The sequence below is a fragment of the Aegilops tauschii genome, chromosome 4 (genome assembly GCF_002575655.3).
Source record: "Aegilops tauschii subsp. strangulata cultivar AL8/78 chromosome 4, Aet v6.0, whole genome shotgun sequence".
NCBI classification, from domain to species: Eukaryota; Viridiplantae; Streptophyta; class Magnoliopsida; order Poales; family Poaceae; genus Aegilops; species Aegilops tauschii.
In genome coordinates this window covers 319,607,533-319,620,342 of record NC_053038.3, presented here as the reverse complement: position 1 = coordinate 319,620,342, position 12,810 = coordinate 319,607,533, and the positions used below count along the sequence as shown (strand labels likewise).

The window sequence follows — 12,810 nt, the reverse complement described above, 5'->3', positions numbered from 1 at the left end:
CGGCAGGAACTGGGCGAGGCCCAAACCGTGCTGCACACCAAGGAGGCGGAGTGCAACAAGGCGGCTGAGGAGCGCGACCACCTGATCAAGGAGCTGGCTGACCAGGCGGACCGTCACAAGGCGGCCCGTCTGGTGGCGAAGGACAATAAGACCAGCCTCCTGGCCGAGTTCGAGACTAAGCGCTCGAACTGGGGCGAGGAGAAGAAGGCTCTGACCGATGGCTATAGCGAAATCAAGGACATGATCGATGGTGAGTTGCTTCTTCCTTTGTATGGTCGCCGACTGCTGATGAAGTCGGCTTCTTGCTTCTAATATTTGCATCTTGTGCAGAGTTCTTCCCTGGCTACTCCATCGCCGCCGGCCAAGCCATCGAGGCACACCGTGATGAGCGAAGGGGCGAAGGCGCGGAAATCGCGCCGAACGCGCCCCGGACCCTCACTGGATAGCTTCTCGCCATCCAGTCGCGCCTTCAGCCGGCTCATCGAATGTTGCGTCGTCTGCAGCGCGTTGGAGCCCAGGTGCTGTCCGCCCTCTGGCCCGAAGCCAACATTCCGCGCACCCCAGATGGACTGCCAACTGGCTGGAGGTGGCAGCTGGCCGCCTTGAGGCGTGGAAGGGCTCCTCGGCCCGGGCGGGTGCACGCAGGGCCTTGGAATTCGTCAAGGCCTGGTACCCCGGGCTGGACCTTGACCAACTAGCCACTTTCCGGCAGGAAGCTACCGGGGAGTTGGCGGCGGTGGCTGCTAAGCTCACTTTGCGTGCAGCGGCGATCGCCGAGTACACCAACATCGACAACTTCATCCCGAAGCTGGACGAGGAGGGTGCCGAACTGCCGGCCAACTGATTCGGGCTGAACCCGACTGATGGCGAAGACTCGATGGAGGAGATAGCCTCCAGCGACGAAGGTGAAGGCGAGGAGAGCGAGGATGGTGAAAACGACGCGCCGGAGGGCGGAGCAGACGACCAACCTCAGCTCGATCATGCCTCAAGCAGCGAGCCGGATGCGTCGGCTGCTGCCGGAGGCGACCAAGCCGAGATTCACCAGCTGGACACTCCACCAGCTGGCGCCGCCGACTCCACCAGCCTGCCAGACCCGCCTGCTGCTCCTCTGGCCTAGGCGGCCAGTTTTATCTTTCCTGCTTAGTACTTTCTTTTGATGCTTAGTACTTTCTTTTGAAGAAAACTTGTTAATTAATGCAATTCCACCCACTGGGGGTGTATTCAAACTTTGTTGAATGTTGGCCAAGGGCCTTTTGACGTGTAAATATAATCTCGCACGAGATGTGCTTTGCCGATTTCTACTTTTCTTGCTTTCTGTTCTTTGGCTTTTTTCTTTGCCGCCTTCCCTCAGCTGCTGCCTTGCCAGCCATACGGCCACTCTGCGGTCCGTGGCTAGGTCAAGTGCTTGGCCGCTGTGGGGAGGCAAGTACTTAGCCGTTTTTAGAACGTAGCAAGTTAAGCAAGAACCGGGCCGGCCGGCTGCTCGTCAGCCGGTCGGAGAGGCAAGGAGTCGCCTTGGGCTATGTGAGTACCTTGGTCCTTAGCCATTTTTCATGTGGGCACCATTTCCTGCCTTTGACTCTTGCTAGCTGGACAGTCATTCTGCGAGCTGCGGCTTGTGGCAAGAGAGGGCTTAGGTGCCAGCACACTACTTGTCCGACTGCAGGTAGCACCGACATAGTACAAGGCGGCAAGCCCCCCGGGCCGACTGGTCGAACCCGGTGCCAGGCAGAAGAAAGAACTTAACACATTCATAGGCATAATACGTATCATATAGATAAAAAGGGTAGTCCTTGAGTGCTCCTCGAGGGACCCTGATGTCTTGGTACTTAATACAAAAGGTAGCATGGTACATGCTGCATCAACTGTAAAATCTTCGAAGGAGATTTGCATTCCATGGGCGCTCCGACTCCTTGCCGGAGTCATCTCTCTTGCATGCTCTGGGCTTCTGTGCATCGATGAGGTAGTAGGAGTCGTTGCCCAAAGCTTTGCTGATGATTAAGGGGCCTTCCCAAGGGGCTGAGAGCTTGTGCTGACCGGCTGTTTGCTAGATCAGCCGGAGCATAAGGTCTCCCTCTTGGAAGGATCTGGGCTTGACCTTCCGGTTGTGGTATCGGCGTAGGCTCTGCTGGTAGATGGCGGACCAGCTGAGTGCCAACACCTGGCCTTCTTCCAGCAGATCGACGCCGTCTTCTCGTGCTTCCTTCGCCTCCGCCTCCATGTACATGGTGACGCAAGGCGAGTCAAACTCAATGTGGGTTGGGATGACAGCCTCGGCACCATATACGAGAAAGAATGGAGTGAAGCCAGTTGACTTGTTCGGAGTAGTGCGGAGGCTCCAGAGGACAGCCGGCAGCTCGTCGATCCAGCAGCCGGCCGAGCACTCCTGTGGCTCGACCAGTCGGGGCTTGATGCCGGACAGAATGAGGCCGTTTGCTCGCTCGACTTGGTCGTTTGACTGCGGATGGGCAACAGACGCTAAGTCCAACCGGATGCCTTGCGTCGCGTAGAAATGGGCCAAGGCGCCTTTGGCAAAGTTGGTGCCATTGTCGGTGATGACACTGTGTGGTATGCCGTACCGGACGGTAATGTCTGCGACGAAGGTCACAACAGTCGGACCATTGAGTTTCTTGATCGGCTTTGCTTCGATCCACTTGGTGAATTTGTCCACGGCGACAAGCAAATGGGTCATGCCGCCGCGTGCTGTCTTGAATGGTCCCACCATGTCCATCCCCCACACGGCGAAGGGCCAGGTGAGAGGGATGGTTTTGAGTGTGGAAGCCGGCAGGAGTTGCTTGGAGCTGAATTTCTGGCATCCCTTGCAATGCTTGACCAAGTCTTTGGCGTCCTCTAAAGCCGTCGGCCAGAAGAAACCATGGCGAAAAGCCTTGGCCACAAGGGATCTGGAGGCCGTGTGGTGGCCGCACTCGCCTTGGTGGATATCTTTGAGGGTTGCTTGACCTTTCTCTGGTTCCACGCAGCGCTGGAAAACCCCATTCACACTGCGTCTGACAAGCTCTCTGTTTACTATCGTGTAGGCTCCTGCCCGTCGCTGCACTTGCCGGGCCGAGATCTCATCGGCCGGCAGCTCCTTGTTCGCCAGAAACTTGAGGATGGGTTGTGCCCATGATGGTGCTTGAATTTCTTCTGCTGCTACCACAGCTACTTGTACTAGGGCGGTTGGGTTGGGGGGTGGCAGGTTGGAGTCGGCCGCTGCTTGCTGCATTGTTGAAGTCCCCGAGCCGGGTTGCGAAGTCCCGGGGCCGACAGGTGCAGTCCTCGGGCCGGGCTCTGAAGTCCCGGGGCCGGTTGCAAGTGCAGCAGTCCCCGAGCCGCCGGCCGAAGTCCCCGGGCCGACTGCTGAGGTCCCCAAGTCGGATCCGACTGTTCTAGGAGTAGCCGACACGAAGATGGAGTTTGATTCTGGCGAGGGCTTGATAGACGGCTTGCGGAGGCACTGAAGGGAGACGCCGGCTGGTATTGCTTGACAGGTGGAGCCGATTCATGCTAGGGCATCAGCTTGCTCGTTGTCGTTTCGTGGCACGTGAAGGAACTCACACCCTTCAAAGTATCCGCTGAGCTGCTGGACAAGGAAGCGGTAGCTCGCCATATTTGCATCCTTGGCGTCCCAGTCGCCAGACGACTGTTGGACCACCAAATCTGATTCGCCGTAGCACAGGATCCGGCGGATGCCGAGTTCTTTGGCCAGCCTGAGCCCGTGTATGAGCGCCTCATACTCGGCCACGTTGTTGGAGGCGGCAAAGTGGATTTGCAATGTATATCTGAGCTTGTCGCCTTTGGGAGAGGTGAGGACGATGCCGGCTCCCAAACCGGTGCGCATCTTCGAGCCATCGAAGTGCATCCGCCAATGAGTTGAGTCTGGAGCTGGCGGCAGGTACTGGGTCTCGGCCCAGTCGACGAGAAAGTCAGCCAGAGGTTGGGACTTGATGGCGGTGCGTGGCTGGTAGAAGATGGTGTAGGGGGCCAGCTCGATGGCCCACTTGGCCACTCGGCCAGAAGCATCTCGGCTTCCGATGATCTCAGCAAGCGGAGCAGTGCAGACAACCATGATTGGGTGCCCTTGAAAGTACGGCTTCAGCTTCTTGGCGGAAAAATGCATGTCGTAGCACATCTTCTGGTAATGAGGGTAATTCTGCTTTGCGGCTGACAACACCTCGCTCAAATAGTACACAGGCCTCTGGACCGGCAGTGCTCTGCATCCTCTTTGTGGTCCACCACCACGACCGTGCTAACCACCCGACTGGTGGCGACGATGTAGACGAGCATGGGCTCCTTAGCAGCCGGAGCGGCCAGAACAGGCGGCGTGGTCTACATCTTCTTCAACTGGAGAAAAGCTTCATCCGCCTTGTCATTCCACTCGAAATGAGTGGTCTTCTTCATGAGCTGGTACAGGGAAGAGCCTTCTCGCCCAGCCGACTGATGAAGCGGCTGATGGCTGCCAAGCAGCCGGTGAACTTCTGGACGTCTCGTAGTTGGGTGGGTATCTCCATCCTCTCGGTGGCCTTGATCTTGACAGGGTTGCACTCAATGCCGCGTTCGGAGACCAAGAAACCAAGGAGCTGGCCGGCTGGTACTCTGAACACACACTTCTCCGGGTTGAGCTTGATTTGAAATCGACAGATTGTCAGAAGTTTCCTTGAGATCTTCCAGGAGCATGCCACGCTTCTCCGTTTTCACCACAATATGGTCTACACAGACGTGGGCATTTCTGCCGAGCTGCTTGAGGAGGCACTTCTGCATGCAACGCTGAAACGTGGCACCAGCATTTCTCAAGCCGAATGTCATGGTTAGGTAGCAGAAGGCCCCGAATGGTGTGATGAAGGCGGTCTTCAGGCGGTCGGCCGGGTTCAGCTTGATCTGGTGATATCCTGAGTAGGTATCCAAGAAACTCAACAGCTCGCATCTGGCTGTGGAGTCAATCACTTGGTCAATCCGAGGCAAAGCAGATGGGTCCTTCGGGCAGGCTTTGTTGAGACTGGTGTAATCAATGCACATGTGCCACTTGCTGTTCTTCTTTAGTACAAGGACTAGGTTGGCTAGCCATTCTGGAAAAAACACTTCCATGATGAAGCCGGCTACTAGGAGTCGGGCTATCTCTTAATCAACAATTACTCTTTTTTCTTCCGACAGTCGGCGGAGGGGTTATCTGACTGGTTTGGCATTTGCTCTGACATGTAGCTTGTGCTTGGCGAAATCCGTCGGAACACCCGACATGTCTTTGGGAGACCATGCAAAGATATCCCGATTCTCAAGGAGGAAATCGACGGGCTCACTTTCCTATTTTCTATCTAGGTTAGCACCTATGACAGCGTGCGTCTCCAGGTGCTCAGGGTCCAAGGAAATCTTCTTTGTTTCTTTGGCTGGCTGGAAAGAGCCCTGGGTCTCTGACTCTTTGGGTTCTGGTGACAGGTCCGGCTGCTTGCTGGCCATGGCTACCACCCGGTCCATGAGCTTCTTATCAGCGGCGATCACCAGGGACTCGGCCAACCGGCTGCTGGCTACAGCACAATCGGCCGACTTCTTGTAGTCTCCAGCTATGGTGATAATGCCCTTAGTTCCTGGCATCTTCATCTTGAGGTAGGCATAGTGTGGAACTGCCATGAACTTTGCCAGAGCAAGTCGGCCAAGCAGTGCATGATAAGGGCTCTCTAGGTCTACTACCTCAAACCAAATTGCTTCACAACGAAAATGATTCTTGTCTCTAAAGAGGACATCTATCTTGATCTTGCCGATTGGTGAGCAGGAAAGGCCGGGTACAATACCGTGGAAGAAAGTCTGGCTGGGCTGGAGCCGCTTCGCTTTGATGCTCAACTTCTCCATGGTATCGCGATAAAGGATGTTGATGCTGCTACCGCCATCTATCAGGACTCAGGAGAAACGAGTAGCTCGCCTCTTTGTTGCAAAGGTAGCATCCAATACCAGGGCATAAGAACCCGGGGAAGGCATCACTTCCGGTTGGTCAGCTCAGCTCCAGTTGATGGGCTTCTCGGACCAGTGCATGTATTCTGGGACTTCAGTGGCGACAGCGTTAACCTCTTGGTGTTGCTGACACCGCCTGCGCTTATCGTCAACCTGGCTGGTGAAGACAACGTAGGCTCCGCGCTCTTCAGGAAATTCATCTTGGATGGCACCGATTGCTGGGGGAGCTGCCAGCTGCTGGGGAGGCGGCGGCGGCTAGCCAGCAGGTGGGGGAGGCAGCAGTCCTTCACCTTTGGAGATTCGGGTGAGCCAATGGCACTTCCGGGTGGTGTGGTTGGACGACCTCGTGCCACTGTGGAACTTGCAGGGGGCATCGAGGGTTTGCTCATAGGAGAAAGCGAGCAGCCAAGACAACTTGCCGCCTTTCGAACACTTGGGTAAGGGTTGCCCCTCTGGCTGCTGGTCTTCGACTGTTGCCACCTGCCAGCTAGTGGAAGCCGGCATTGGGGCCTTGCGCTTGTTGTCGCTCTGTTGCTGGCACCAACTGGAGTCGCCAGCCGGTGTTCTAGGAGCCGGAGGGAGCACCTTGTTCATGGAGGAGTCGACAGTGGCGTACTTGTCTGCTATGATCAGCACCTCGTCGAGTGTAGCCGGCTCGTCGCAGAGGAGTCGATGCTTGAGGAGGGTGCCTTCTCGGCACCCGGCGGTGAAGTACTCTATGGCCTGCACCTCGTTGTCGGATTTCGGGTTCCGGCAAAACCCTTGAGGTTCGAATACTGGGGTGCGCACGAAGATTCCCCCTACCTAATCACGCCCTCAGCCTCACTGCGATCTCAAAGCCTAGCTCGACGAACCCGCAACACAAGAGACACGAGATTTATACTGGTTCGGGCCACCATTGTGGTGTAATACCCTACTCCAGTGTGGTGTGGTGGATTGCCTCTTGGGCTGAGGATGAACAGTACAGGGGGAAGAACAGCCTCCTGAGGAGAGGTGTTCTCGTGCTTGGTGGATGTGAGGATGGAGTGGATCCAGTCCCAGATCCCCCTCCTCCTAATATGGTGGCTAGTCCTATTTATATAGGCCTGGTTCTCTTCCCAAATATTGAGCGGGAAGGGATGCCACAACGGCTAATTTGAAGGGGGACATCTAGTACAAGCTATCCTGACTAAAGGTGGTCTTCGCCTGCCAAAGGCTCTGGTGGTGACGCCGTCTTGGGCTCTAGGGTGACCTCCGTCCTGCCGTCCTGCTGGCCTTGATCTTGTTGCACCGATATGGAAACCTTTGCCCGATGCCTCGGTACTCCTCGCCAGCGCTTGCCTCCTAAGCACCAAAGAGGAAACGAGGACACTGTGCGCGCTGGCGCCCACCTAGTCTTGGTCGTCATGTCTTACGTCATTGGAACCTCGCGAGGTTCACCTTGCCTTGATCTCTCCGCCCCTCGCGAGCTAGCTTGGTGAAGCTGCTCCCAAGGAGGTCTTGTGTCGTCTGCCTCACGAGGCTTGGCCCCTCGCGAGGGTCTTGAGCGTTTTTGGTGAAGATGGGCCATACTGGGTCGCGAGAGGAGCCACGTCGTGGGCCGCAGGCAGGCAAGTCTGGGGACCCCCGTTCCCAGAATGCCGACAGTAGCCCCCGGGCCCAAGGTGCGCTCAGACTTGGCTTCGAGGCGAAGCCAAAGGGCAAGTGCAGAGCGCCGCGGGCCCCAACAGCCTGCGGCCTTGGTCAACGCGTGGCGATTGATTGGATGTGGGCGTCTCCGCTTCGCCATGCTGCCCCGGCAACTGCCGGACTTGACGAGTCCTTGCTGCATGCAAGGAAAAAACCATCATTATCTGTGATCGTGGAGGTCGACGGTTGGCCTTCTCTTGCTATAAATGGGGAGGGGGTGGAGCCCCCGTCGCCCATCTCTTCCTGCTCCGCTCGCTTCTTCTCCCTTGCTCCATAGCTAGTAGCGACACCTTGGCGCCAATCCGAAGATTCTCGACCGCGGAGAAGGGAAAAACTCCCTGCGACGAGCCCGGGACGCTTCCACCGAAGAAGAGGCCGGTCCACCGCCATGACGTAGTCGTGAGGCAGGAGGTGACAAGGCCTTGGTACGAGCGGCCACCTCCTGGGTACCCGCTGCCTTCATACGCCCAAGCCATGGGCTCAGGAGGAAGAGGCGGCGAGCGGCACCGCTCACGCCGCGGCCGTGGTCGCCGCGCCACGGTGGCGCACGCCGTCGCCCCAGGGGGCCACGCCATGGACTCCTCGCACGAACTCATGCTGTGGGCGGCGATGCCCCCGCGCACTTGGATCCGCTTCCCCCAGTTTTTTTCCGCCAAGATGCCGCCGAGGGGGCCCCTTGAGCTATGGCTGCAGCACGCCGACTGCGATGCCCCGACGACCGGAGCGGAAGTGGAAGCCATCTCCCCGGGCAAGATCTTCATGACCCGTGGTTGCGCCAGGTTGCCCGGGTTTGCCACACGGAAGGCGCCCTCACCATCCACTTCAGGTACGATGGCGCCTGCATGATGTTCTTCAAGGTCTTCGACACGGAAGGCCGCCGCTTGGAGTGCTGCCCCGGACAGGGCCGTCAGGACTGCCTCACCGACGGTTCCTCTAGCAGCAGCAGCAACGCTTGGGAGTCCAGCGACTCTCCCAAGCCCTACGAGACTCCGGAGACGAGCGACGACAGCTACGTGCCTCCGAGCTCTCGCCGCGCCTGGAGCAAGGCCGCAGCGTCCAGCCGTCGCCGTCGCCGATCTGGATGGGGTTGGCGCCGGCCTCCTAGGGCCCACTATTGATGATGGCGTCGGCTGCGCTCGCGTGTGTAGATAGGGCTCCTTGAATTTCCTTTCTTTTGTTCCCTGCGAGGAATTGAAACGAACCCCGTGGGGGCGTGTACAGAACCTGTAGTGTCTTTTGTTGACATTATCCTTATTATGAAATTATGCGAGCGCGTGTCCTGTTTCGGCTTAGTCTTCCCTTTCTACCCTCGCGGCGGCTTGGTGCTCTACGCTGACAAGTCCCGTTCCCCAGGCAGGCTGCAGCCATCGCTGGTATGCCAGGTCACGATGCCATGGTCAAGGCCAGGAGGTGAGCGGCCCGAGGTCCAGTAAGAGCTCCTGAGATGCGATGCTCAGGAGGTCCCCTTTAGCACGCAAGCGGCCACCAAGAGGTAACAAAGGGAGGAGACGTTGTCGTGGCAGGGTTGCAGCAAGTGAGAATCCCGTGTCGTGGCGATTGGTTGGTCCGAGCGTGAAACTTATCTTGGCAGTCTGGAGTCGTTTCCTTGCGTTGCGCCAGACCCGTGCGTTGGCGGCCGTGGCGCAGCTAGGTTAGGCCCATGCGATCTTCCCCTTCTTCCCCACGCTCTCCTTCGTGCTCTACGTCCTTAGGTCCCAGCCCTCGAGCGAGCTCAGCCGCCGCTGGTATGCCAGGTCGCGATGCCGTGGTCAAGGCCAGGGGGTGAGGGCTGGAGAGCCAGTAGGAGCTCCTGAGTCACGATGCTCAGGAGCCCCCCTTTTAACACGCAAGCGAATCGAATGGGAGAAGAGGGAGCCCACGGTACCGCCCGCTGTTGTCCTTGGGAGGTTCCTGGAAGTCAGTGCGAGGAGGGGCACAGATTGCCATTATAATTGCCGGCCGACCACTAGTCGCTTTGTAAGAGAATGAAGGCACTGAGGGCCTGGTGAGGTGACGCGCGCGGGACGTGCCGCGGGTCAGAGCTCGACCGCTCAGATTTATCGACGTTGCAGGGACGGACCCAAGCACAAGCGCCGTGCCAGCGTGAACAGCTCCCGTGGTAGGTGACAATCAAGCAGGTGACAATCACATATAGGTTAAGCATGAGAAGCAAACTTGCTCAGGTAAATGAAAAAACGATACACCTCACTGGGTCAGACCCGAGCGGCTTGGAGATGATGCGGCCCGAGGGGCTCCCCTAGCAAGGTAAGCTAAAGACATAAAAAGGGGATACACGCCGCAGGGACGGAGCCACACGACCTGGGAATGATGCAGCCCGAGGGGCGCTCCGAGCTAAATAAACTTAGAAGATGTCACCTGGTTCTGTTGTCGAAGGGGTGTTGAGGCAGCTGAAGACGCGTGATGAAGGGGTTGCTCCTCACGAGCCACCGGGGCCTTGAGCCTCGGGAGGCTCTGGGGGTCCAGGCGGTTCCTTGAGGACCGTCTCCGTCTCCGCCAGGACCGCGTGATGCCTGGCCTCCTGAGCCGCCAGGATGCTCCACAGGTTGCGCTGGAAGGTTGACGCCACGCTCGGCAGGCCAAAAGGCATGCGAACGTAGCTGTGAGGCGGGCCCTCGCAGCATCCCACGCACGAAGGCCAGAAAAGCTCCTGAGATGCGGTCCTGTTGAGCCCTGGGATGTCAATGCAGACGCGTAGCCCGCCATCCTCGCCTGGGTGGGGAGTCGCGCCAGGTGAGCGGCAGTCGCCGCGCATGGCTCTCGCATCCTGCAGTTCCTTAGTGGTCTTGGCAATGAACTCCTGAGCGTCGGGCGTTCCTCATCCGGTGTCCTCCTGATGGAAACATGCTGCGAAGCACGCCTCCACGTGGTGCCCGAGCGCCTCCCTCGTGATGTTGGCAAGGTCGAAGGCCCTCCAGAAGAGAGCCCCCGAGCCCTGCCCGAGGGGGGCGCCGGGCGCGCCTTCCTATGCAAGGGAGGGGGACGCCCCAGGCGCGGGCGCCGATCCTGATGTGGCACCACTTGCGGCGCCGCTCTCCTGAGGCCCTGTGCGGAGTAGCTGCTTCTTCTTCTTAGGGGCGACCTCAGGAGGGTGCTGTGCTGCATTGTTGTCGGGGTCTTCGATTGATGCTGCTTGGAAGGCGCACTCGAGGGAGCACACCGCATCTCTTTCTTCGCAGGGGACTGTGATGATCCCGTCGCTTCCTAGCATCTTGAGGATGTTGTAGCCGTGGTGTGTCACTGCCATGAAATTGGCCAGGGCCGAATACCCGAGGATGGCATTGTATGGCAGACGGATGTGGGCGACATCGAAGTTGATGAGCTCGGTGCGGTAGTTGTTGTGTTGGCCGAAGGTGATAGGAAGGCGGATCTGCCCGATTGGGGTGGTGGAGCCGTCAGCCACTCCTGAGAAAGGCTTGGTAGGCTATAGCTGATCATATGGCCCTTGGAGGCTGTCGAACGTCTCGACGGACATGACGTTAAGCCCTGCGCAGCCGTCGATGAGGGTCTTGGTGACTTGTACGTTGCTGATGACGGGTGAGCAAAGCATCGGGAGGGTGCCAGCGGTGGCTGCGCACTTGAGCTAATCTGCCGAACTGAAGGTGATTGCGCACTTGGACCACCTAAGCGGGCGTGTGGCCTCGAGCCTGGGGAGGACTGCGTTCACCTCGCGAGCAAACTGCTTGAAGATTCGCTGAGAGGCTGGGGCTTGAGCTCCGCCCAAGATGCAGGCGATAGCCCGCGGCTCCTGGAGGCCCCCCAGCCCCCTCGTCCTGATGGTGGTCGTCGTTCCTTCTTGGTGGTGGCGGCAGCGGAGGAAGACCAGCGTTGCCCTGGGGGCGGTCCTCGCGAGGCTGATCCTTCCAGGCGCCTTCGCGAGGCTGATCTTGCCAATGGTCCTCACGAGGCCGGTCACGCCACTTCTGGCGAGGGCCACGGTCGTCCCAGCATCCTCTGCAACGTCCTCCTCCTCGGCCGTAGCCTCGGTCGTTGTGCTCGGGGCATCGACCGAGGCGTCCATCTTGAATGGCCCTGAGCTCTTGACAGTCGTTGGTGTTGTGGCTGTGAACGTTGTGGAAGGCGTAGAATGGTCGGCTGCTCTTGGATGACTCGGGCTGGTCCCGGCCGCGCTTTGTGTCTGGCTCCGCCACGAGTACAGCCACTCCCTTGCGCTTCACGTCCTTGGCCTTGGCTTTCTTCTCCTCCAGGTCGGCAGCTGGGAGCTCGAGGAGGGAAAGGCACCCTTCCTCAGCCCTTGCGCACTTGGTCGCCAGGTTGAACAACTCCAAGGACGTGCATAGCTCCTCATGGATGGCGAGCTCCTCCTTCATCTTGACGTCGCGGTCGCCATCAGAAAACGCGGAGATGATTGGCTCATCCGTCACCTTGGGGATCTTGAGGCAAACGTTGTTGAAGCGCTGGAAGTACTTCTGGAGGGTCTCCCCTTGCCGCTGCTTGATGCGGCGCAGGTTACCCGCGGTCGGAGGGCGGTCGCGAGTGCCCTAGAAGTTGGCAATGAAGCAGTCGTGCATCTCGTTCCAGGAGGAGATGGAGCCCGGGGGCAGGTTCAGGAGCCACGAACGAGCGCCATCCTAGAGAGCCATGGGGAACCAGTTTTCCATGACTTTTTCGTCGCCGTTGGCCGCCTCGATGCTCAGCTCCTAGAGCTGTAGGAACTCCGCGGGGTCGGGGGTGCCGTCATAGCGTGGAGGCAGGTCGGTCCTGAACTTGCCTGGCCATGCGACGCTACGCAGCTCAGGAGTGAAGGCGCGGCAGCCCGCGGTGGCCACCAAGACCCTTTGCTGATGTGGAGCCTGCCCTTGATGCCCGCGCACCGCCGCTGCAGGCGGCGCGCGGTCTTGTCGCAGTGGCGCCGGGAGCGCGGGAGCGGTCTCTCGCGGACGGGGAACTTCTTGGCAGCTTCCTTCTTCGCGCACGGGCGCCCGACGCGGTGGGTTGCGCCGGGGGGCCACATGCCTTGTCACCAGGACGCCGTCTTGGTGCGGAGGTGGTGGTGGCGGCGCTCCATGAGCCACGTCGCCCGCAGCTGGCGGAGGGCGAGGCACTGAGAGGAATGGCGCAGGGGAGCCCCCTGCGGCGCTGACGAGCTCGGCAACGCGGTCCAGCCAGTCCTCGTAGAGGTCGTTGACGGGGCGGTAGCGCAGGATTTCGCGTGCCATGAGC

General features: G+C 59.0%; 1 protein-coding gene across 1 annotated transcript; it reads right to left on the bottom strand.

The window, feature by feature from the left end:
- Positions 1–5,298: 5,298 nt before the first annotated feature.
- LOC109771233 (uncharacterized) lies at positions 5,299–5,622 on the bottom strand. The gene has a single exon (XM_020329929.1). The coding sequence runs from the start codon at positions 5,620–5,622 to the stop codon at positions 5,299–5,301; it is 324 nt and encodes a 107-aa protein (XP_020185518.1).
- Positions 5,623–12,810: the final 7,188 nt, after the last annotated feature.

Bases quoted from the DNA above. Each gene is read 5' to 3' on its own strand.
- LOC109771233 (XM_020329929.1), bottom strand. From the start codon at position 5,622: ATGGCAGTTCCACACTATGCCTACCTCAAGATGAAGATGCCAGGAACT.